Below are 24,068 nucleotides of genomic sequence, written 5' to 3'. Positions count from 1 at the left end.
CTTGATGTGTTTTCTAAAACTGTCCCCCCAAATGACCCCATCATCTGTCCCAAAAATATCCTCCACAAAATCTCTCAAATGTCCTCTGAAATTGTCCTCCAAATGTCAGTCTTTTTCCAAAAATGTTCCCCCCAAATAGCATCCAAATTATCTCCCCAAATGACTCCATCCAACACTGTTCTCTGAAACTGTCCCTTCAAAAGCCCTCTGTCCTCAAAGTCCCCATCTGTCTCCCCCACCTCTGCCCCTCCCAGCTCATCCTTCCCGGGCCTGGCGGTGGGGGGTCTAGGCCCCTGTGTGATCAGGCCCCCCGTGATCAGGGGGCGGGGCGGGGCGGGGCAGGGGGAGAGTTAGGACCCAGGCCCTGCTCCAGGCCCCTCCCCCGGCCTACCGCAAAGGAGGTGGCGGCGCACAGGCACAGCTGCTTCATGGCATCCTCGGCCAGAGGGCCCGGAGGGAGGGGCACGCACTGCCAGAGCTCCGCGATCTGGCCCAGTGCGGTGCCAAACCCAGCACCGCTCCCTCCTCCCCACTTACCCGCTTGCTTGCCCTCCTCCTGGTGTCCTCTCTTACTGTGGGGGGCAGGGAGGGAGCTGGGCAGTGGGGGAGGGGCGGGACTGGGCGGTGGGAAATGGGTGGGGCGGGCAGGGAGGGGTGACCTGACCGGATCGCCCTGAGGAGCTGTAGCCAAGGGGCTTGGCTCCCTCACCCCAGCAGGCTGCCCACTGTATCTCCCAGGAGCTGCCTACTGTGTGGTCTCCACCTCCTTGAAGCCGGCTGGGGCTGGCAGGAGACTCGGCCTGAGCCCTGGACAGCAGAGTCTTCCACTGCCGCCCTGACATCCCGGCTCACCCATCAATTCATGCATTCACTCACCATCATTCATTCACTCATTCATTCGCTGCCTCATTCATTCACTCAACCACCAGTGGGGATCTGCAGTTTGACAAACCTGAATTTGAATCCAGGGCCTCACTCCCTGCACAGCCACATGTATTATGTGACTTTACTAAGATACTTACCTGCTTTGGACTTTACTTTCCTCATCTGGGAAATGGGTTCCATAATAAACAGTAGCTACTGCAGAGGGTTATTGGAGGACCACATGAGATGCTACATGCGAAACACTCAGCACAGTGCACGGCAGATAGTAAATGTGCCATAAATGTGGATTCACTCATCAAAAAAAGGTGTGGTCGGACCTGTGTGCATTCTAATGCTGAATCCTGGGGATGTAGGACATAGTAGGTGCTTAGTTAAATCCCTGGAAGACAGAGAAGACATAGCCTTTGGCTCTAACTCCAAGGGGCTGGCTTGTCCAGAGAGGAGACTGAAATGGATCTCCTGGCTCAGGCCTCACATTTCCAACTGCCCTTGGCCCGTCCTCCTGGAGGCCCCCGCGGTGAGCCATGGGCACTGCTGTCCCCCAGGGGCTCAAGCCAAGCTTCGGCATCATCCTGCCCCTCTCACTGCACCCCCCATCGACCAGCCGCCCCCTGGATGTAAACCACGTCCTGGTCCACCCCTTCCCGCTGGTGGCCCAGCCCCACCACCACGGGTTCGGTTTGGACTTCCAGCCTTCACCCGGATCCCCTTTGCTTGTCTCCAGCTTCCTAAAACCTGTACCAGGCCCCCCCCCCCCCCTCTCTCCTGCTCCAAAGCCTCCCGCGATCTTTATTTTCCCCAGGTGTCTTTCTTTTTTATAATTTTTATTTTGTTATTTTGTTGATTTATTTATTTATTTATTTTTTATTTTATTTTATTTTTTTATTTTTTTTTACAGAGAGGAAGGGAGAGAGATAGAGGAGCTAGAAATATCGATGAGAGAGAAACATCGACCAGCTGCCTCTTGCACACCCCCTATCGGGGATGTGCCCACAACCAAACCAATGTATATGCCCTTGACCGGAATCGAACCTGGGACCTTTCAGTCTGCAGACCGATGCTCTACCACTGAGCCAAACCGGCTTCGGCTATAATTTCTATTTTTTTAATATTTCAAGTAAAATGATTTTAAATATAATAACGTTACATGCAATCCAGCGATCTTACTTGCATAAAAGACAGGCTGCTCACAGGCCCGAGAGGTCCTGTGGCAGAGGATCTGCAAACAGTGACGATCCTCAGCCAAATCCCACCCCTGCCTGGTTTGTCAGGCTCAAGGGCTCAGAATGGATGACACTGATAAGTGTAAAATCATTGGGGGGGGGGGGAGATAAAAAGAATAATCTTTCATGACACGTGAAAATCATGTGAAATTTACATTTCAGTGTCCATAAATAAAGTTTTATTGGGACAGAGCCATGCCCATCTATTAAAGATGGCCATGGCTGCTCCCAAGCTGCAATGGCAGAATTGAGGTCTGAGGGCCCAAGAAGCCAAAAATATTTACTGTCTGGCCCTTAACAGGAAAAATGTGTCCCACCCCTTTCTAAACAGCCTCGCCCCTTGTCAGGTGCCTGAGCTCACCGCCCCTTACATTATCTCCGCTGGTCTGACCCGTCCGCCGCCGCGCAGCCTCCTCTCCGGCGCCATCCCTCCGCTCTGTCTACATGGCTGACCCCTTTACTATTGTCCGCGCTGGAAGCCACCCCTCAGACAGCCTGCTCTGACCACCCTTTCCAAGGGCTTATTTCTCCTTCATTGCTCTGTCCCCATCGAATGTCATCCTGTGTACCTTTCTGAAAACACTGTGTGTGCTTTTGTTTCTTCCCTTCTGTTTCTCCGTGGCCTCTCCCTGAGAAAGTCATTTCCACACGGGCAGGGGTTTCAGTCCATCTTGGTTACGCTGTATCCCTAGCAGGAACTGGGGATAGATTTTGCAGGGCCCAGTGCAAAAGGAAAATTTGGGGCTCCCTTGTTAAAAAAAAAAATTACTAAGTATTTTGCCCTAGCTGGTTTGGGTCAGTGCATAGAGCAATACCCTGCGACTGAAAGGTCCCAGGTTCAATTCTGGTCAAGGGCATGTACCTTGGTTGTGGGCACATCCCCAGTAAGGAGTGTGCAGGAGGCAGCTGATCAATGTTTCTCTCTCATCGATGTTTCTAACTCTATCCCTCTCCCTTCCTCTCTGTAAAAAAATCAATAAAAAATATATATATTTTTTAAATTATTAAGAATATCAAGGTAAGCAGGGCTCGGTTTGGCTCAATGGATAGAGCGTCGGCTTGGGGACTTAAGGGTCCCGGGTTCGATTCCGGTCAAGGGCATGTGCCTTGGTTGAGGGCATATCCCCAGTAGGGGGTGTGCAAGAGGCAGCTGATCTATGACTGTCTCTCATCGATGTTTCTAACTCTCTATCTCTCTCCCTTCCTCTCTGTACAAAATCAATAAAATATATATTAAAAAAAAAAAAAAGAAAGAATTTCAAGGTAAGCCAGCTGGTTTTGTTTAGTGGTTAGAGCATCAGTCCACAGAAGGGTCTCAGGTTTGATTTCCTGGTCAATGGCACATACTTTAGTTGAGACTTGGTCTCTGGTGCTAGTTGGGGTGTGTGTAGGAAGCAATAAATCAATGTGTCTCTCTCTCATCGATGTTTCCCTCAATCTCTCCTCCTCCTTTCCACTCTCTCTTAAAATCAACAGAAAAAAAATATCCTCGGGTAAGGATTAACAATAACAACAAAAAATGTCAAGGTAAGCCCGGCCTGTGTAGCTCAGTGGTTGAGCATTGACTTATGAGCGAGGAGGTCACGGTTCAATTCCTGGTCAGGGCACATGCCCAGGTCGCCAGCTTAATCCCCAGTAGGGGGTGTGCAGGAAGCAGCCAATCAATGATTCTCTCTCATAATTGATGTTTCTCTCTCTCTCCCTCTCCCTTCTTCTCTGAGACCAATAAAAATATATTTAAAATTTTTTTCAAGGAAAGGGGTGGGTGGAGGTGGGGGAAGGTATAAGAGGGATAAATGGTGATGGAAGGAAAAATAAAAGAGAAAAAAATAGCCCCAGCTGGTTTGGCTCAGAGGATAGTGTTGGCCTACAGACTGAAGGGTCCCAGGTTCAATTCTAGTCAAGGGTACATGCCGGGTTATGGGCTCAATCCCCATTAGGGGGTGTACAGGAGGCAGCCAATCAAAATTCTCTCTCATCCTTGATGTTTGCATCTCTCCTTCTCCCTTCCTCTATGAAATCAATAAAACACACACACACACACACACACACACACACTAAAAGAAAAATATGACTATGTTTAAATAATAATAATAATAATTTCAGGACAGTGAGAACAGAACATTAAACCAAGCAAACACCTAAATAGGGCTTGCCACACAGTAGGTGCTTAATAAATGTTTGTTGAATAAATATGAGAGAAAGAAAGAGATTGGTTTTCTGGGAAGCAGTGAGGCATTGGGACTCTATGAATCCCTAACACCCCAATCGTCTTTCTTGTGGGATTTTTCAAAACCTGAAATAAGGGCGGCAGGTCCGGGGGAGACTATAGGCTCCGTCCCAGCTAACTCCCGTTTGATGTGGGAACACTGGGCCCAGGGAGGGCGGGGACGGGCCCAGACCAAGTATTGCCGCCTGCTGGGGCCTTGAGGAAAAGGCTGGTATTAGAGGAGGCGGAATGGAGCGGAGGCGGCAGAGAAGGACTGGAGTAAAGGTGTGAGGGCTGCACCGTGTGTGCCGAGAAGAGAGGAATGAAAGGTCCGCAGAGACGTGAGGTGGGATCTCTGCAGTCACGGGTGTTTGCTTTCTTCCCTCGGGGAGCTGAACAAAAGCTGAACCTGACTCCTGCTGCCCGCTGAGAAACTGGAGCCCGGTGGAGGGAGGGATGGCAGATGCCGGGTGTGTGTGTTGGGGGGGGAAGGAGGGGGAGAATGGAGGACGAGCTACTCCCCCAGGCCTCCCAGCTGCTGCTACAGCTCCAGTTCCCCCAGCCCGACCAGGGCCTCCCTGCTCAGAGCAAACACCCCCAGACACCAGAGACCCCCTACCCAATGGGGCATTTTTAACGCCCTCCAGGCCCCGTTCTCTCCCGCTGACTTTGTGCCACACGCTATCAAACACACCCATGCCCTGAATTAGGAGTCTTCTTTATTTAGTTGCACAAAACTTTGTGAAAGATTTTACTTCAATATAATTCTGCTTTTGAAATTAAAGTTATTTGTTTGGTTTACTACTGGCTACAACTTCTCAGAAATTCTTGGGGCTAATGTGAAAAATTCAAGTTAGAAGTCGGTTCCAAACTGGAGGTGAAAATTTGGGGTGATTCCACAGTAAGTGAAACTGAGCTTATATCATGTTTTGTAGGTCAATGAGACATTTATTATTTTTTTCTCTCTTTCTCTCTCGCTTCTTTTCTTTTCAATCAATGCACTGGTCACCACCACCACCACCACCCCCCCGCAAAAAAAAAAAAAAAAAAAAAAAAAAAAAGCCAAGATTATGTTCACAGCAACGCAGCCCTGGGAGAAGGCAGTCTGATGTCTCAATTCCAAGCTGTGTGACCTTGGGCAAATTCCTGAACTGTTCTGGGCCTCCATTCCTCATATATAAAATGGGGATAACAAAAGCTACCATTTCATTAAGAGAATTAAATGCATTCACATGAGAAAAATACATGGTAAAGTATTTATAGTATCTGAATACAAATAAATAAAAATAAAATGAGATAAAAATGAGTTCAATGACACTCAATTAAAAATGAATGAAATTAAATTAAAAATGAAAAGCAATGTTAAAACCAACCAATAAAACAAAATAATTTGAAAAAACTGAGGGAGGCCACAGAATGGGTGGCAACAGATCCCAAGCCAGCCGCTTGTCCGGGACAGGACTCTAACTCAGGGCCCTGACTTTAAAGCCAGGCCTGTGGCTCTGCCCGTTTTCTGGCTCTCCAGAACCCCCCTGGCTGGGCCCTCTCTGCCCTTAGCTCCCCCTATGTTCTCTGCTCCAGCCAGAAGAACCTGCTTACAATCCCGTACGTCCCTAAATCAGCCAGGCCCGGTCTAATCTCTGAACCTTTGCGCACACTGGTCCCCAGCCCCCTCCTGTCTGTCTGTCTGTCTGTCTTCACTTGTCTAAATCTTCCCTGTTCTTCCAGGTTCCTCTCCAGCGCCCCCTCCAGGCAGCCCCTCGGATTGCTCTGGGCTAAGCCTGCCGATAGAAGGCCTTGTCCCTCGGTGGAAAGTCAGGCATCTGTGTGTTTGAGCTTCCTGTTGCCACTTTGCTTTGTGTGCTCTGACTGGGAGAGGGCAGGTCCCCTCTCTGGGCCTGCTCCTTCGTGCTGTAAGCCTGACGAAGGGGCACTCTGACTCCAGATGCAAAGCCTCACTTAGGCCTCTTACTCCGCCCTGAACTGGCCCCACATTGGCAGGGACCGGGGGCAGGAGGGAGCTGGGATGACGGAAGGAGGACCATTTCCCTCTGGAGGTACACAGGCCAAGACAGAGTTTCAAGCCTTAGCTGGTTTGGCTCAGTGGCTAGAGCATCAGCCTGAGGTCTGAAGGGTCCTGGATTAGATTCTGGACAAGGGCACATACCTCCATTGCAGGCTCTATCCCCGGCCCTGGTTGGAGCGCATGCAGGAGGCAACCAATCTGTTTTTCTCTTTGTGTGTCTCTCTCACTCCTTCCACTCTCTCTCTCTCTAAAAAAAAAAAAAAAAAATCAATGGAATTCTTTTGCTGACAACTGGTTTAAAAGTGCAACCTAGCCCTGGCCGATAGCTGAGTTGGTTAGGGCATTGTCCCGATAGGCCAAGTTTGCAGATTCATTGGTCAGGGCACATATAAGAATCAACCAAGAAGGGCATGTATGGGGGGGGGGGGAATGGTAAGATATGTACACATATAATCATTTAATTAAAAAATTAAAAAAAAGAATCAACCAATGCATGCATAAATAAGTGGAACAAATCAATGTTCCTCTCTCAAAAAAAAAACACAAACTTTAAAAATAAAAATAAAATTGCAACCTATTCATCCTACACAGCTCAGTTTCAATTAGCTGACGAGTTTAAAATCACAACCGTCTCCCTAGACACTCCAATCCCCTTTCCTTGCTTTCTTTCTCTCAATGGCACAAAATACGCCTTTCCACTCATTTATCTTGTTTCATATTCATCTCCCCGACCCGGCTGTCAGCACCTGATGACAGAGATTTCTGTCTGCCCTATTCACTGCTGTTTGTTCTATGCCAAAACAGTGCCTGATGCAAATGTTTGCTGAATAGTCAAAAGCAAGAGATCTGGTGAACACACAATACAATATACAAATGATTATAGAATTGTACACCTAAAACTTATGTAACTTTATTAACCAATGTCACCTCAATAAGTTCAATAATTTTTCCCCCAAAGGTAGTTGGTAGCTTATCATGTAAAATACTGACAATTAAATGTGACTTGAAAAAGCACCTAATATGTGACAGTAACAATATGTAGATAATGACAGCATTGTTGTTTTTAATCCTCATCTGAGTACATGCTTAGAAGAAATGAGAAAGAGGGAGAGGGAGAGGGAGAGGGAGAGGGAGAGGGAGAGAGAGAGAGAGAGAGAGAGAGAGAGAGAGAGAGAGGGCGCGCGAGGGAAGGAGAGAGACAGGCAGACACCAAACCCGCCACCCAGGTATGTGCCTTGACCTGGAATCAAACCGGCAACCTTTCAGTGCACAGGACGACACTTAACCAATTGAACCACACCTGCTGGGTTGAATTGTATTTTTATAATATCAATATATATATATATATATATATATATATATATATATATATATATATATTTTATTGATTTTTTACAGAGAAGAAGAGAGAAGGATAGAGAGCTAGAAACATCGATGAGAGAGAAACATTGACCAGCTGCCTCCTGCACACCCCCTAACGGGGATGTGCCCGCAACCAATGTACATGCCCTTGTCCTGAATCGAACCTGGGACATTTCAGTCCTCAGACCGATGCTCTATCCATTGAGCCAAATCGGTTTCAGCTGAATTGTATTTTTTAATCAATTAAATTCCTTGACTGTGAAGTTGCTCTGACATATGAAAAATATTTTAAAAATTGCCTATTAAAAAAAAGAGAGAGATCCAGGTCCCCAAGAAAGTGAGGCCCCAGAAAATCAAGTGGTCACTGTAGCTGGGGAGAACAGAGATCTTCTGGAAGAAGTGTTACTGGAGCCAAACTGGGAGGGATGGGAAGGGTTTGGTGGGCAACAGTTCTGGGGGAGGGCATTCCAGGAGGAGGAGCAGCTTAGGCAAAGGCGCGGTGGCTGGAAAGCTGGAACAGGAGACAGTGAGGACATCATGACAGCAGGGGGCAGTAGAGAGGAACTAAAGGGGTAAGCTGGAGCGTGTGGGAGGTGAGGAACTATGGGAGTTTTGAACAGGGAGGACCCTGGTCCCGTGGAAGCTGCCAAAAGAACCTGATGGGCCGGGGATCATGGCCCGAAGGCCCAGTGGATCTTCAGCCAGGCGTTGGGGACAGCCACCTGAGGTTGGGGGACGGCATGCATCTCAGGGGCCTCAGACTTACCTCTGTCTTCTTAAATCGAGCCCGGAGAGTCTTCATGGCCAGCGTACAATGCTTCTCCTCAACCCAGGCCACCTGGGAAAGGACAGGGGTCAGGGGATCGGTCTTGGCGAGCAGGAGGGTCTGCAGCCTTCCCCTCCTCGGAAGGACCACGTGCCCCCCCCCCCCCCCGGGCCACCCTGGCTCCTTGAGCAGGACACAGACACACCCCATCTCCTGACCACTGTGTGTCCTTCAGCTGGTCATGTCTCACATCTCAGTTTCACATCTCTCACCCTTAAAATAAGGAAGATACCCCTCTTGACCAACTCATGGTTAGTTTTCAGTGCGGTCTGTAGCATTGGGTCAGCAAACAGTAGGGGCTCAAAAATGCACTTCATCGGTATTTCCTGTGGCCCAAGAAGATCAGGGGTTTTTCTGGTACCCAAGCTTTTGACTGTGCAGTTATTTCTACCTAAAATGCCTTTCTTGCCTGGCTGGTATGGCTCAGCCGTTGAGCATCGACCCAGGAACTAAGAGGTCAAAAGTTCGATTCCCTGTCAGGGCACATATCTGGGTTGTCAGCTCGATCCCCAATAGGGGGCGGGCAGGAGGCAGCTGATTGATGTTCTCTCTCATTGATGATTCTCTCTAACCCTTTCCCTTCCCCTCTCTAAAAATCAATAAAAAACATATTAAAAAATAAAATGCCTTTCTTTATTCCTTCTCTGGTGAACTCCTAATTCATCCTGTGCAGCCCAGTTTCAAAATTCCATGTTCTTTTTTGTTTTTTAAATCCTATGTTCTGATGGATCAGTTGGGCCTCTCACCAGTAGGCAGAGCTCTAACCCACCAAATCTGGTTCCTTCAGCCCTGCCTGGGCACCTTCTACCCCAGCCCTGGCTCCATCAGCTCAAAGTGTCTGGGCTGATTCTATCATCCTGAATAGTCAGGGGCTCTTTGGGGGCCAGGCCCAGAGCTGAGGCTCTTAGCACGGAGGCACGTTCCTTGGACAGTCAGAGAGAACGTCCTTGCAGCTAAGTCCCTTTTCACCAGCCTGGCTCCCGCATGAGTGAAAGCATGGAGGAAAGTCACCCAAGGCGGGAGGGGGTCTGGGTCGATGGTTATGTGCATGTATGTGCACACACAAGCCTGAGGCATGTGTGTGCATGCATGCCTGTGCACCTTGGCCTGTTCTGTGTTCCATGCATGTGCAGGAATAGGAAGGTCAGACAGGTATACCCCCAGGGTTGTTTCGCTAGATGTGGGGCTCAGTATCCCTTCCCATGTCTGAGTGGGATTTCTGTGAAGGTGTGTCTTTCACCTGCCCACCTGACCATGACTTCTCCAACCCATCCCCCCCCCCCAACCCATAACCTATCCTTAAATCCATCTACCCTCTCACCTGTGCATCCATCTTCCTACCTCAGGACCTGTATATCCCCCACCAACTCACCCGCCCAACTCACCTCCTCATGGTCCTTCACTTCAGCACCCTTCCACCATGCTTCATTCTCCATCCATCACCCACCCCCCATCCACCTATCTACCCACCCATGTATGCACTCACCTAAACGTCCAAAGCCCACCCACCCATCTACTCATTCATCCATCGGTCATCCACCCTACACTGACTTATCAACTTATCATCCATCCACCCTTCCATAAACCCATTCACCCACTCATCCTTCTACTGCCCATCCGTTCATTCATCTCTTCAATTTACTCCATTCACTCAATGTACCCCTTTGCTCACCACCCACCCATCCTTTTTCTTTACCCCTGTCTAAAGGACTCAATCACACCGAGAGGAGAGCGTAATAAGACACCCACGAGAGGAGTCCACAGGTTGAAGAGGTGGGAATCTCTAACACCACAATCTTCTTTTTTTGTGGGATTTTTCAAAACCTGAAATAAGGGCAGCAGTTCTGTGGGAGACTATAGGCTCAGCCCCAGTTAACTCCTATTTGATGGGTGGGAACACTGAGGCCCAGAGAGGGCGGGGAAAGGCCCAGACCAAGTATTGCCACCTGCTTGGGGGAGGGGGAAGTGCCCTCATCTAGGGAGCTGCTTCCCAGAAGAGGCGATGATCTGTAAGCAGGGCCTGAAGGCCAGGCAGGACCCTAAGTACCAGGAAAGGAGAGGGTACACACCCCAGACGGACTAAGGCTGAGAAGTGGGAGGCCCATGCACGCACAAGTGCGTGTTTGTCAGGGTGCCTGGGGAATCCCTCCGTGTGGCCCCTCCGAGTGGGATACATACCGGTGCCTCCTTTCTCCCACACGCTAGGGCCCGGGGGCAAGGAACCTGAGGTCCTAAGGGGAGCCCCCATCCCAGGCCTCCCTTCTCTCCCTCCTCTCCTACCTCCTGCAGTTCCAGGGACTCCAGCACCAGGCCACTGTGTTCACGGCTGGCTCCGGTTACCCACTCCCTGCTGGGCCACCAGCTAGCACCAGCAACACTGTGCACTCGGCTCTGACACCCGATCAGCTCTGAGCAGGCGGCAGCAGCCCCAGGGGGCCGGGGATGAGCCGAGGGAGGAGGCAGGTTGGCAGCGGGGCTGCCTGTTGGCCAGCGGGATCTAGTGGGAAGACACTGATGTTCTTCCCTATCATCACTGGACCTAGTTCAGCTTCTGGAATGAGCTGCTCTCCTCTTCTTCCCCCAGCCTTGGCACTTACTGTTTCCTCTGCTAGGAGCACTCTGCCTGTGCCCCATGTCACCCCCCAACTTGATCTTTCTCCCCCTCTCACTCTACTCTCTCTTCAGATCTTTGCTGTGACATCCCCTCCCCCAGGAAGGCTTTCTGGATGCCTCCTTGCCTGGGTCAGGTGCCTCCTTGCCTGGGTCAGGTGCCTCCTCTAAGTTTCTGAATTGCCTGGTGCCCTCCTGGCACCTCAGTCACACTGTCACCATTGCCCAGGCACTGGTTTGTATCCATCACTAGCCACAAGCGCCACCTCTGTCCTCCAGTGTCTCCTTAGCACACAGGAGTAGGTGCTCAACACGTGTGGGGTTTTTGGTTTGTTTCTTTTGAGAGCACGTTTATTAAAGCTGGGGACCGTGAAACAAGGAAGGGCTTAGCATAGAAGAAGCAAGAGCAGAGAGCCTGGGAATGGAGGGAGTGCAGGGGGTGGGGGAGGCGAGGGGACTGCTTGTTTTGGGAAGAATGGAGCCACGGTGGGGCTGCTGTTGGCTCCCCGAGAAGTAAGTCACAGGAACAGGAGTGGAGGCAGAGCTGCTGTTGGCTCACTGAAAAGTCAGAGAAAAGGGGGTCTTAGAGACAGGTTCAGGGCTAAGCCTGGGATGAGCTGCTGCTGCCCAGTGCTCCCCTGGTTGCAAGTCTCTGGGACCCTTAGAACCTAGGAGAGGGGGGTGAGAAGCACGACTGAGAAAGAAATGGGGAAGCAAGGCGTGTGCAGGCTCCAGAGGGAGCCGCTCAGCACGTGCTTCTCAAATGAGTCCTAACGGCCACCTTCTCCAGCCTCTGGGTGCCCAGGGGGCCAGTCCTGCTAAGGGACCATCATCCACCTGAGTAACAGTCAGATAAAGGAGAGTGTCACCCGAAGTTCTCTCTGGTGGGGACCCCCGCCTCAGGTACCCTTCACCTGGAACTTATAAACTTCTGCAATGTGCAATGGAAAGCACCTTGGACTGGGTCCCTTCTCGGTGACCGCACCCTCACAGGGGTGGGGGGTGGAGGGGGAGCACCAGTTTACTAGTTTATAACAAGGGAAGATGGCTGTGTCCCTCGTACCAGAGATGGCTGGAGAACACTCACGTGGGCGGCCGGCCCCGCCACCCGCGGGCCCACAGCCCCTCTCCCGCCCGGCGCGGGCGGGTAGAAGGGAGCCGGCCTCTTTTACCAGCAGTCAAAATGGCGCCCGCGGCGTCAGCGAGAGGCGCATGCGCCTCGGGGGGCGCGGCCGGGCGGCTCCGCCTCTTCCGCATCCCTCCCGACTTCCGGCGGAAGTGGCCTCAACAAGGGAAACTTTATTGTTCCCGTTTGGGGGGCGAGGATGTCGGTGAATTACGCGGCGGGGCTATCGCCGTACGCGGATAAGGGCAAGTGCGGCCTCCCGGAGGTGAGCGTGGCCGGGGGTCCCCGCAGGCCGCCCCTTCCATGGCCGCGGGCCGGGTGGGGCCGGGCGGCTGCAGGGCATTGGGACTATCTGGAGGCACCGGAGCTAGACAATGGGAGGAACTTCCCACTAAGGAGGGGTGGGAAGTGACGCCCCCCAGCGCGCGAAGAGGCCCAGCCGGGGTCTGGGGGCTGGTATACAGGGAAGGGCGCGCGGGGCGAGTCCTGAGGTTCTGATGGAGTGGCCCGGGGTGTAGTTCTCGGCGGAGGTTCTGCAGGGGCAGAGGCGGGGCGGGGGGAGGGATAAACGCACTTGGGGAACAGATTAAGCCAGAGTCCGGCGAGGACAGCCCCCAAATGCCAGCCTGGGAAGTTGACTTTATCGTGTGGGTGATGGAAGCAGGTTTTGAGCTGGGCAGGAGCCTTGGATGGATGTAAGTATGTATCAGGAAGACCCCTCCAGCGACTCCGAGAGAAGTCCCCTCCACGTACTGAGACCTTGGGCTTGTCACTTACGTTCTGAAGAGGAGTCTCCCCTTCTGCACACTGGGTGTGTGTGTGTGTGTGTGTGTGTGTGGATTGCCCTCATCCCATAAAAGCTACTCAGTCCGTTCTGAGACAGACATGCATGTAAGGAGCTCTCAGAGGGTGTGGATCCCTCTGGAAGCCCTGTTCCTCCCTGCCTGCATTGGCTTCATTCCTCAGATATTTATTGAGCACCTACTATGCACCAGGCACTTTCTAGCAGGGAACAAGGCAGACAAAACCCCCTCATTCCAGGGGGAAAAGAGAAACAGCAAATAAACGTAAGATGTCAAGCAGGAGCTGAGAGAGCCTAGGGAGGAAAGGAAAGCTGGCTGTGCTGAGTGCAGGGGGCGGCATGGAAGCCAGGGGCCGGGAGGCATCCCTGAGGTGGCTTTTTTCCCCAGTGTTTTCTATTGTGAAGTACACCTTTCATACCATTTGTCATCTTAATGTATACTTACACTCAGGGGCATTAAGTATATTCATGTTGCACAGCCATCCCCACCATACATGTCCAGAACTCCATCATCTTCCCAAACTGAAACTCTGACCTCATGAAACCCTTAACCCCCAACCCCTGGCACCCATTATCTACTTCCTGTTTCTATTTGATTCCCTTAGGAACTTCATAAGTTGGAATCACACAGTATTTGTCCTTTTTTTTCCTTTTAATCCTCACCCGAGGACATTTTTAAAAAGATTTTTTTCTTTATTGATAAAGGTATTACATATGTGTTCTTATCCCTTCATTACCCCTCCACCCCCCGACACCTGAGGATATTCTTCCATTGATTTTTAGAGAGATTGGAAGAGAAAGGGAAAGACAGAAACATCGATGTGAGAGAAGCACATCAATTGGTTGCCTCCTGCATGAGTCTTGGCCAGGGCCTGGGCCGGGGAGGAGCCTGCAACCGAGGTGCATGCCCTTGACAGGAATCCAACCCGGGACTCTGATTCACAGACGACGCTCTATCCAATGGTCACCACCAACCTTTTGGAACTCACGGACCACCAGTGGTCCGAGGATCACGAGTTGGTGATGCTGGCTCTATCCACTGAGCCAAAATGGCTAGGGCTGTCCTTTTTGTTGGTTAACCTCACCTGAGGATTTTTCTTCCCATTGATTTTTAGAGACAATGGAAGGGAGGGGGAGAGACAGAGAGAGAAACATCGATGTGAGAGAGACACATAGATTGTTTGCCTCCTGCAGGTGCCGTGACTGGGGATGGGGATCGAGCCTGCAACTGAGGTACGAGCCTTTAATGGGAATCCAACCTGAGACCCTTCAGTCTGTGGCTGACGCTCTAACCACTGAGCAAAACAGCTAGGGCAGCCAAAACCAGTTTGGCTCAGTGGTAGAACGTCGGTCTGAGGACTGAAAGGTCCCAGGTTTGATTCCGGTCAAGGGCATGTACATTGGTTGCGGGCATGTCCCCAGTAGGGGGTGTGCAAGAGACAGCTGATCGATGATTCTCTCTCATCGATGTATCTAACTCTTTCTTCCTCTCTGTAAAAAAATCAATAAAATATATTTAAAAAAACAAAAACAAAAAATCAGCTAGGGCAGTATTTGTCCTTTTGTGTCTGGCTTCTTTCACTCAAAAACAATGTCCTCAAGGTCCATTCCCATTGTAGCGTGTGTCAGAATTATGTTTACCCACTCATTCATCAACGGATACTTGGCTTGCTTCTGTGTTTTGGCTGCTGTAAGTAATGCCACTGGGAACCTAAGTGTGTAAATGAGGTGTCTTCTGAACCAAGACCTAAAGGAGGTGAGGGAGTCCAGGAAAAGAGTGTTCTAGGCCGTAGGCCGAAGGGAGGACTTGGGCTTTTGCCTGAGGAAGTGGGAGCCCTGGAGGGCTGTGGGCAGGGGAGGGACATGATGACAAACTGCCTCGTCAAAGCACGGGCAGCTCAGTCTGTGGCTAGTGGCCCTGCAGCTGTGGGACACGTTTTGATCCCGTCACTGCCCTTTGCTCTCTCACACAACAGATCTTCGACCCCCCTGAGGAGTTGGAGCGGAAGGTGTGGGAACTGGCGAAGCTGGTTTGGCAGTCCTCCAATGTGGTGTTCCACACGGGCGCTGGCATCAGCACCGCCTCGGGCATCCCTGACTTCAGGTGTGTAGGCGAGGAGGGGAAGTCAAGGCAGGACCTGCTAGCTGCTGCGGGCTTCCCTGTGAGCCACAGATCCCCAGGCACCGCAATCCAGCCTGTGCCTCCCCCCTCGCTGAGTCGTGATCCTGCATTCCCTGGGTGTTTGGGATGGGAAAGACCCCTCCCTTCAGACTTGTCCCTTTAAATCACACCCAACATTTCACTGTCCATTCCTCACCACAAGCGATGCTGGACTCACTGTGCAGAGCTAAACATCGGTACTGTTACCCTAGAGAGCAGGGAGTCACATCAGGGACAATAGCTCCACACCTGGAAGTATTTCTCTGTCAGACCTGGTACCGGCCAAGTGGCTTAACCCTTTGGACCTCAGTTTCCTCTCCCATGGCTGAGGGTGTGAAATCTGATAAACCAGCCTGTACTTCAGGCGACCTGTGTGACAAGAATTTTGTAGCCAAAAGCAAGGTTCTCAACCTGGTGGCCCCCGAGTTGCTCCAGGAGTTGCTGAGCTTGCAACCCTGTCCCAAAGGGCAGGCCTATTGCATTTGTGCTATTTTCCAAGTCCTCTCGGGCCTCCAGGAGAAGAGGAGCAGATTCCTTGGAGGAATGTTAGAATTCTAAGGCATGAATTCCCCCACTCCTGCCATGGCTCCCCATGGCTACACAGGAGAGTTCCGAGACCTTCCCGGCCCAGCCCTAGGTTATCTCTTCAGCTCCCGCTCCCGCTGTAGCCCCCAGATCACGTGCGTTTCCCCAAACCCACAGGCTGTTGCCAGCACCCCAGGGCTTCGCTTACCCTTCCCCCAACTGCCCTGCCCTGCCCTCCTACAGTGTAAGAGACAGCTCAGCCTCCTCTAGTCCTCACACGGAGCCCTCTCTGCCTCTGCCGGGCCAGCCCCGCCCACAGGGCTGAAGGCTCTGTGTCCACAGTGTCTCCCCTGACAAGCTCAAGGACTCCTTGGGCAGGGCCTGGCTCCCCTAGGTCCCCAGCATCGCCCAACACAGGGCCAGGCTCTGCAGCAGCAGTAAATGTTGGTTGAATTAAATAATTTTTGCCCTTGGTGTACACTATTCTTCCTCCTCCTCTTTCTCTCATCTCCCCTTTTCTCCCTTTGACTATCTCATTCTCTCTCTTTGTCTTTCTCTGTCTATTTTAAATTCTCTGTCTCTCTCTTTTTTAAAAAAATCCTCACAGGAGGATATATTTTTTGTTTGTTTGTTTTAATATATTTTATTGATTTTTTACAGAGAGGAAAGGAGAAGGATAGAGAGCCAGAAACATCGATGAGAGAGAAACATCAATCAGCTGCCTCCTGCACACTCCCTACTGGGTATGTGCCCGCAGCCAAGGTACATGCCCTTGACTGGAATCAAACCTGGGATCCTTGAGTCTGCAGGCCAACACTCTAGCCACTGAGCCAAGCCAATTAGGGCTAGAGGATATGTTTTTATTGATTTTTAGAGAGAGAGAGAGAAACATTGATCAGTTGCCTCCATGTGCTCACTGAATGGGGATTGAACCCACAACCTAGGTATGTGCCCTGACCGGGAGTCGAACCTACAACCATTTGGTGTATGGGAAGATGCTCCAACCAGCTAAGCTACCCAGCCAGGGCTGTCTGTCTCTCTCTTTATAAAAAAAGAAAAAAAAAGAAAAAATGATTTCAGAGAGAGGAAGGAGAGAGAAACAGATAGCAACATCAATGATGAGAATCATTGATTGGCTGCCTCTTGTACAGCCCCTACTGGGGATCGAGCCTGCAACCCAGGCATGTGCCCGACTATCAAATCGTCATCTAGTTCTTGGGTTGATGCTCAACCACTGAGCTCCGGCCAGGCTGTCTGTCTCTCTTTATATCCCCCACTTTCTCTGACACCTAAACTTTTTGTCTGCATCTCTCCCCACGTGCCGCCCTCAGAGGCCCCCATGGCGTCTGGACGATGGAGGAGCGGGGCCTGGCTCCCAAGTTCGACACCACCTTCGAGAGCGCGCGGCCCACGCGGACCCACATGGCGCTGGTGCAGCTGGAGCGCGTGGGCCTTCTCCGCTTCCTGGTCAGCCAGAACGTGGACGGGCTGCACGTGCGCTCCGGCTTTCCCAGGTAACCCGCTCCCTCCTGCACTGTGGGCTCCTTATCTGCCAAACGGGGGTGATGGCAGCCCCTCCCTTGAGAGGGCGATGTGGCAGTTCAGCAAGGCCACGGGGAAAGCACTTGCCACTTAAAAGGATTTCTCCAACCAGAGCTATCATCATCAGTGCTTCCTGGGCACATCTCAAGAACTGGGTCCCCTTTTCAGGTCCCAGGGTGGCTGCAGAATCTCCCCTGAGGTGGGGAGGAAGGTGGGCAGGATCTAGGATTCGCAGTTGCATTTTAATATCCGTCTTTATTCTGAATGTGAATACAGGTTTCGGGCAGAAAGGTCGATTCCTTAATACCAAGTGTGTCGCGCCCCCCCCCCCCCCCCCCCGCTTTCCCTGATCTCACCTTTGGGGACAGTGAGAGCCCAGTTAGTTCATACAAGTAGCCAGACCCTCCACAGGCAAGGGGGCCGGGAAGGGCCTTGTCTCTGCTTGCAAAGGAGGATGAGGCAGCCGTCCTCTGCGCTTTGGAAATGGGCCCGAGAACTAACTCCAGGCCTCCGGCACTGAAATAAAATTTCTCCAGGAGTCAGACAGCTCTTCTGACCTAGAGATGTCTCCAAGTTCTGGGCCTTCATCATTTCAACATGTCAAAACCCTGGGGCCCTATTTGGGCTGTAACTGCTGGGCACCTTCTTATCCAAGCAAAGTAATTCACTAGGTAGGTGGCTTGGGGCACATGCAGACGTTTCTAGAAACGAAAGCAAACGGTTTCTCACCATATAGCAAATACATTCCTGGGGCACAGGTGGTTGGGGCTTCTACGAGAACACACAAACCCAGGTCTCTACACCTGGACACGTTGAGCTGGAGTGTGTAAGTGGATATGACAGAGCCACCCAGATATGGAGGGGAGCCGCTGAGGGGAGGGGACAGGGGTGTATTTGGGGATTTCAATGCCTTCAGTTTCCTGACTGATGGATTTTTAGTCAGCTCCCCTGCCTCCACCCAGGCCACCCCCCGAACCCACTGCTCACTTCTCAGTGACACTGGGGGACACCAATCCGCCAGCACCACTGGGTACAGGTAGGAGCAAAATGGGCCACATTCAACAACTATTGAGCACCTACTGCCTGCTGTACACAGTTCTAGAGGCAGGACATAGTGTACCAGACAGACAGAAAGCCCTCCTGGCTTACGCTATAGCGGGAAGGAAACTGGCAGCAAACAAGACAAATAAGCATGTTAAATTCTATGTCCGACAGAGATCGTTGACATAGAAGAAAAGAGAGGGCTGTGCAGGCAGGAGTGTGTGGGGAGTTGCAGCTTTTAACAGGGAGGCCGGGGTGGCTGTTCCATTTGAGTAGGGACATGAAGGAGGGGACAGAGGGAGCCATAGGGAAGAGCCTTCGAGGCCCAATAATTGTTCCCTCAAACATCCTAAGAGTTGGACCCTGTCATCCTATTTCACAGATGGGGATTCAGGCACAGAGAGGATAAGTGACCTGCCCAAGGTCACACAGCAGGAAGTCAACGGTGCTAGGAGTTGATTTCATATTCCTCTGCGTCAAAGCACATGTCCAAAGCCACCTATCACTCAGTTTCTTCCTTTGCAATCGGGATTAGAATCCCCATCCTTCAGACCTGGTGACGTTGGAAGGTTCCACCATGTTTATTGGATTTTGTTAACAGAATGGGCTGTCCACGAATGGAGGTGGGGTCAGCTGTGGGTTAATGAATCCTTGGGCTCCAGGAGGCTGGGCCAGCTGCCCAGGGTTGCACACCTGGAGGAACCAGAAAGAGGGAGTTCACGGATCCTGTGCATGAGGGTTTGGTAAGGCTTCCTGGAGGAGGAGGACTTGGCACCAGACCCGAAGCCTCAGGATTCAGGGAGCCCACGGCACCACCAAACCTCTTCTCCTCCCACAGGGACAAGCTGGCAGAGCTGCATGGGAACATGTTTGTAGAAGAATGTGTCAAGTGTAAGACGTGAGTGTCACAAGGGCGGGGGCAGGCCAGGTATGGTGACCCAGGGCTCTGCAACAAAACCTTAGGAGTTAAATCTGACACCGAGAGACCCAGGATGGGGGACAGGGCTGGGGTGTGACCCTGGGAGTGTGGGGCAGCAAGGCACATCTTCCTCCTGGGGAGGGGTATCCATTTCCTGTGGCTGCCACAAGTAATCACAAACCAAGTGGCTTAAAACAGCAGAAATGTATGTCCTCCTCTGGGCATGCTGGATGTTTCCCTGTGCTTAGATTCTAGTCATGTAGCCCCTGCTTCCCTGAGAGAACGAGTCCCCCAAAATGAAGAACCAGGGGTGGGGCCATAAGGTGGGAAGGTGGTGGGTCTGACCAGGCCCCACCATCCCTCTTTTCTTCTCCTACGTAGGCAGTATGTCCGGGACACTGTGGTGGGCAGCATGGGCCTCAAAGCCACTGGCCGGCTCTGCACCATGGCCAAGGCAAGGGGCCTGCGGGCCTGCAGGTGAGTGACCCCTGCCCATGCCCTGGGTTCCCGGGGCGGCGGCAGGTCTCCACACTGACTGCCCCTGCCCCTCACCATGGCAGGGGGGAGCTGAGAGACACCATCCTGGACTGGGAGGACACTCTGCCCGAACGGGACCTCACTCTTGCTGATGAAGCCAGCAGGTCAGACCCCCAGGTGGGCCCCGGGCGCAGCAGGCAGGGAGCGGGGCAAGAGCACAACCAGCCTCAGCACAGGGCAAGGACTCCAGCTCAGAGGTGGAGTCAGGAGAGCCTTCCTGGAGGAGGCAGCTTGAACCCTATTTGGGCATTGGTTTCCCCTAATAATGGCAGCAGCTGGGTACTCGCCCCCTAGCATACCTGACCCTGGGCCAGGGGCTTCACAGACAAGGTACGCACCGCAGCCCAGGGGTTCTACCCGGCGCCCATTTTGCAGGCAAGGAAACAGACTTTAGCAAGGTGACTCCTCTGTGCAGTGCTACCCAGCCAGGATTCAGCTCAGGAGCCCAGGTGTGGAAGGTCCCGCCACATCCACAACTCCCCTCTGCAGCAGTGGAAGGGCAGCCTCGGGCAGGATTCAGGGAAGCTTGGCCTCCCGGGTGCACCTGGGCCTGTTGCAGTCGAGTTTGAGACCGCACCCCCAAGGTGAGGCAGGAGGAGGGCTGCAGAAACCCTTTAGAGAGGCTCAGCCTAACCCCGCCTCCCGGCCCCAGGATCGCGGACCTGTCTGTCACACTAGGCACCTCCCTCCAAATCCGGCCCAGCGGGAACCTGCCGCTCGCCACCAAGCGACGTGGAGGCAGGCTGGTCATCGTCAATCTCCAGCCCACCAAGCACGTATGTGTTGAGCCCACCCCTGACCTTCCCCCCACCCCAGGACCCGATGAGCCCTCTGCGTCCGCCTCACACGGCCTTGCCCCAGCAGGACCGCCAGGCTGACCTGCGCATCCACGGCTACGTAGACGAGGTCATGACCCGGCTCATGAAACACCTGGGCCTGGAGATCCCCAGCTGGGACGGCCCCCGCGTGGTGGAGAGGGCGCTGACGCCCTTGCCCCGCCCCCCCGCCCCTAAGTTGGAACCCAAGGAGGAGTCCCCCACCCACTTCAACAGTCCAGCGCCAGCTGGCCCCAAGCAGGAGACCACAACCGAAACCCCCGCCCAGCACAATGGTTCCGGGCCCGTCAGCCCCAAGAGGGAGCAGCTGGACAGTCCTGGCGCCCGCAGGAGCCCTAAAAGGGTGAAGACCGAGATGCCTCCCAGCTGACCAGGGGCCTGGGAGGGCGGGGCTTTTTATAGAACCCACGGTTTGTTTTTTTCTTACCGGTCTCACTTTGTTACTTGCCTCTGTCCTGGGGCAGAAGATCTCAGGGCAGTGAGCTGTGCTGCAGGCCCCGGGGCAAACCTGCCCTCCATTGGGGCTTCCTTTAGCTCCAGGGGCCTCTGGTAGGGGCCTGGGGAGGAGCAACCCTGCCCTGGACCCTGACCTTCCAGCTGACACCACAGGTACCTTCTTCTCTGCTCCAGCCCACGACTCAGGATGTTTTTTGGGGGAGATGTGGCCACACCCTCAGTTTCCAGCCTAAACAGAAATTAACTCCCTCTGCTCCCTGGGCCTTCACACCCCCAACTCCTGCCTCCCCCAAATGGCCTTACGGTTCCTCCAGAAGGGAGAGGGGCAGACCCTCCATTTAAGAGCCAAACTTCCGGTGGGACAGACAATAGTATTTCACTGCCTTTGGGCTGAAGGGAGAAAGTGGGCCCACCTGGCTCTTCCACACTTCAGAAAAGTCTTCAGTGCAATAAAAGCAGAATTTCTTGCATCTGAGTCTGTGTGTAACACCCACAACCTAGCACCAGGACCTAGGCCCTGGGGAAGGACTGTGTGATTCCCCCCGGTCGTCAGCCTGGGCTTCCATGCAATCCAGAGAAGGGCAATACCAGCTGCCGGCACTCCTTAAACTTTCCGTTTGTAATTTGTATCTATTTGCATGGTTTTTAAGTATTTTCTTTCACTACGAGGCTGTGAGCCACAAAAGGAATGATCCTTTGGTCGCGATTGCATCCCTCAGACTCCTACACAAAGGGGCAGGGCTGGGGTGACCCCTTAAGAGCTCAGGTGAAACTGGGTTCCACCCCAACCCAGCTATAACCTTAGACAGGTCCCTTCACTCGCGATACCTCAGTCTCCACGGGAGAAAGCAGGGTGGGCAGCCTGTCCCTCCGAAGGGCTTCCAGGATCCCGGGCTCCATCAGCTGCCGCTCTCCGCGGTGCTGAAGACATTCTTGGCGCCTCACCTGCTGCCTCTAGCCTGAATGCCTGGGGTCTCCCCACTTTACTCCCCCATTCCAGGCTTGTCCAGCCCCACCTTCTGGAGATTGGGGAGCCCCAGACTCCAGCCTCTACCCAGTTACACTTCCACACCAGCCGTGTTCTGTCGCAGTATTTTATTAAGGATCATGGCAGTCACAGAAGGTGGAGGGTGGCCACGGCCATCCCAAAGTTCAGAGCCCAGCCACAGCTTAGGAGCCAGGCTCCCTGCAGTCTCAGTCACTCCCTCTTCCCTGTGTTTGAGGGAACAGGGAGGAGTCCCCAAGCAGGGCAATTGTTGAGGCATGTGTGTGTGTGTGTATGTCAGGGTCTGTGGACCACTCTATGTATTTGCCTGTTCCATTCTGTGCTTGGGTCTGTGTGTATTTCTCAGGCTTTGTGGTCTTAGGGTTGCCCTGGGTCTGAGCATCAGTTTCTGCTCCTGTGTCTGAGTCCCTGGGTATGTAGCTGTGAGTTTGTGCATCTCCATCCTGGCATCTCCACAGGGGTCTCTGTCTCACCGCCAGTCCCCTGCCTCCGCTGCAGCACCCACCACAGGGCCTGAGCAGAGGGGCCTGGAGTCACATCCAGGTGGTACTCACAGCTCCTCCCCCACCGCCTCCAGCCCCACGAGACCTGGGCTGAGTGCTGGCTCAGATGAGGCCCAGCCCAGCAGGGTGGCCCAGCTCAGCTTCTCTGCCCAGTTGCCCTGGACCAGGGTCGACCTGTTCAGCTCCTCTGTCGAGTTTTCCAGAGGCAGCATGTCCTGGGATTTCCAATGCACCTTGCGGCTGCCTGGAGGCCCTCCCTGAGGTGCGCCAGCCTCGGCCTGAGGTCCTGGGGCCTCGGAACCTGGTATGGTGTCGAGGGCCACACGGGAAGCAGCGTCGTTGTGCAAAGTTCTGGAGAAGACTGAGTGAGGGTTGGAGGTTCATGAGGGATGGGATAGGAAGACTGGTGTTCCTTCTTTCCTTATCTCCCAGCTTCAGGGAGCAGTTGCATGGGGGGCTCCTTCCCCCTCCCCCAGAGGCCCAATATTGGGACGTGAGGAGCCATGGGGATGTTGTCCATGATGCAGCCCAGAGGGGACCCCAACGTGATCCTGGCCCACCTACCTCGCACAGGTGTGAAGTCTCCGGCGCTCTCGGCTTTGTTGGCAAAAGGGCTGATGGAGGGGAGGACGATGAGGGCAAAAGAGAGCAGCAGGACCTGCCAGAGATGGGGTGGGGTCACCCCATCCCTCCACTATCCTTGTAAGCACACCCATCTCATGGGCAGGGAAACGGGCCCAGAGACTGGATGATGCTCACCTTTCCCCTCCCACAGGCCCGTCTGCCAAGGCTGAGGAACCCTTTACCCTGGGGCCATCAGAGCGGGGGGAGGACTCACCGCTATGCAGGTGCCTGCCTGGGCTGTCTTGCTGGTGGACTGGACTACGATGGCCTGGAGTTTCTTCAGCTGCTCCAAGAGGGACCTTAGTGGAAAGAGCAGCCTTGGCTGAGCCCTACAGGGCCTTAACCTGGTTCTCTGTCCATTTCTTGGGTTCCCCAGCAGAGCTGATGTCTGAATTCTGTCCACCCCTCAAGGCCCCCCTGCTCTTACAAGGCCCCCCTCCCTCTGCTTTGGTAAATCTCCAATGGCATCCCGCCCACTTCTCTGCCACCCATCCAGGCCTCCAGGATCACTCACCTGGATGCCAACCCGAGCCTCCTCTCTGGTCCCCTCATCTCTACCCCCTCCACCTCCTCTCCCCCTCCCACCTCTCCTGCCCTCACTCAGCAACCAGGGGACGCTTTCCAAATGTAAGACAGCTTCTCCCATTCCTCTCAGGGCTCCCACCTCCCTCAAGTCTTCTCTGCAACTGAAGCCCTGAACAACTTGCTGCTCTCACTCACTCTGCTCCAGCCACATTGGCCTCCTCACCATGCCTCCAGCATGCGGGGCCCCAGGACCTTTGCACAGGACATTCCCTCTAAGGACACTGTTCCCCCAGGTCTCTTGGCAGCTGGTTTTTGTCTCATCCC

The 24,068-nt window shown here is 53.1% G+C and overlaps 3 protein-coding genes across 11 annotated transcripts in view; 1 reads left to right on the top strand and 2 right to left on the bottom strand.

The window, feature by feature from the left end:
• ANKRD24 (ankyrin repeat domain 24) overlaps positions 1-10,880 on the bottom strand; it is a 28,887-nt gene extending 18,007 nt beyond the window's left edge. For 4 of the 6 annotated variants that reach the window (XM_084883597.1, XM_084883594.1, XM_084883600.1 and 1 more), the window contains exon 1: positions 392-506. In XM_084883597.1, coding sequence (XP_084739723.1) covers positions 392-430 — 39 coding nt within the window. In that variant the 5' untranslated portion in view covers positions 431-506. Of the gene's footprint in view, positions 1-391; positions 507-8,471; positions 8,544-10,811 lie in introns of those variants that run through there. The other 2 variants (XM_084883598.1, XM_084883593.1) reach the window with 2 other exon arrangements.
• Positions 10,881-12,416: 1,536 nt separating this feature from the next.
• On the top strand, positions 12,417-21,556 carry SIRT6 (sirtuin 6). Its single transcript, XM_084883621.1, has 8 exons — positions 12,417-12,532; positions 15,046-15,173; positions 17,087-17,269; positions 19,177-19,236; positions 19,639-19,734; positions 19,818-19,898; positions 20,447-20,570; positions 20,659-21,556. The coding sequence occupies exons 1-8, from the start codon at positions 12,467-12,469 to the stop codon at positions 20,998-21,000; spliced, it is 1,080 nt and encodes a 359-aa protein (XP_084739747.1). The 5' UTR covers positions 12,417-12,466; the 3' UTR covers positions 21,001-21,556.
• A 610-nt stretch (positions 21,557-22,166) lies between these two features.
• Positions 22,167-24,068, bottom strand: part of CREB3L3 (cAMP responsive element binding protein 3 like 3) — a 37,144-nt gene continuing 35,242 nt past the window's right edge. For all 4 annotated transcript variants that reach the window (XM_084883614.1, XM_084883613.1, XM_084883616.1 and 1 more), the window contains 3 exons: positions 23,434-23,518; positions 23,160-23,253; positions 22,167-22,956 (listed from right to left, as the gene is read on the bottom strand). In XM_084883614.1, the coding sequence (XP_084739740.1) occupies positions 22,643-22,956; positions 23,160-23,253; positions 23,434-23,518 (493 nt within the window). In that variant the 3' untranslated portion in view covers positions 22,167-22,642. The remainder of the gene's footprint in view (positions 22,957-23,159; positions 23,254-23,433; positions 23,519-24,068) is intronic.

The sequence above is a fragment of the Pipistrellus hanaki genome (genome assembly GCF_964339955.1).
Source record: "Pipistrellus hanaki genome assembly, chromosome: 5".
Lineage (NCBI taxonomy): Eukaryota > Metazoa > Chordata > Mammalia > Chiroptera > Vespertilionidae > Pipistrellus > Pipistrellus hanaki.
Note: the sequence above shows the minus strand (reverse complement) of the source record. Positions and strands in the feature narration are given on the sequence as shown.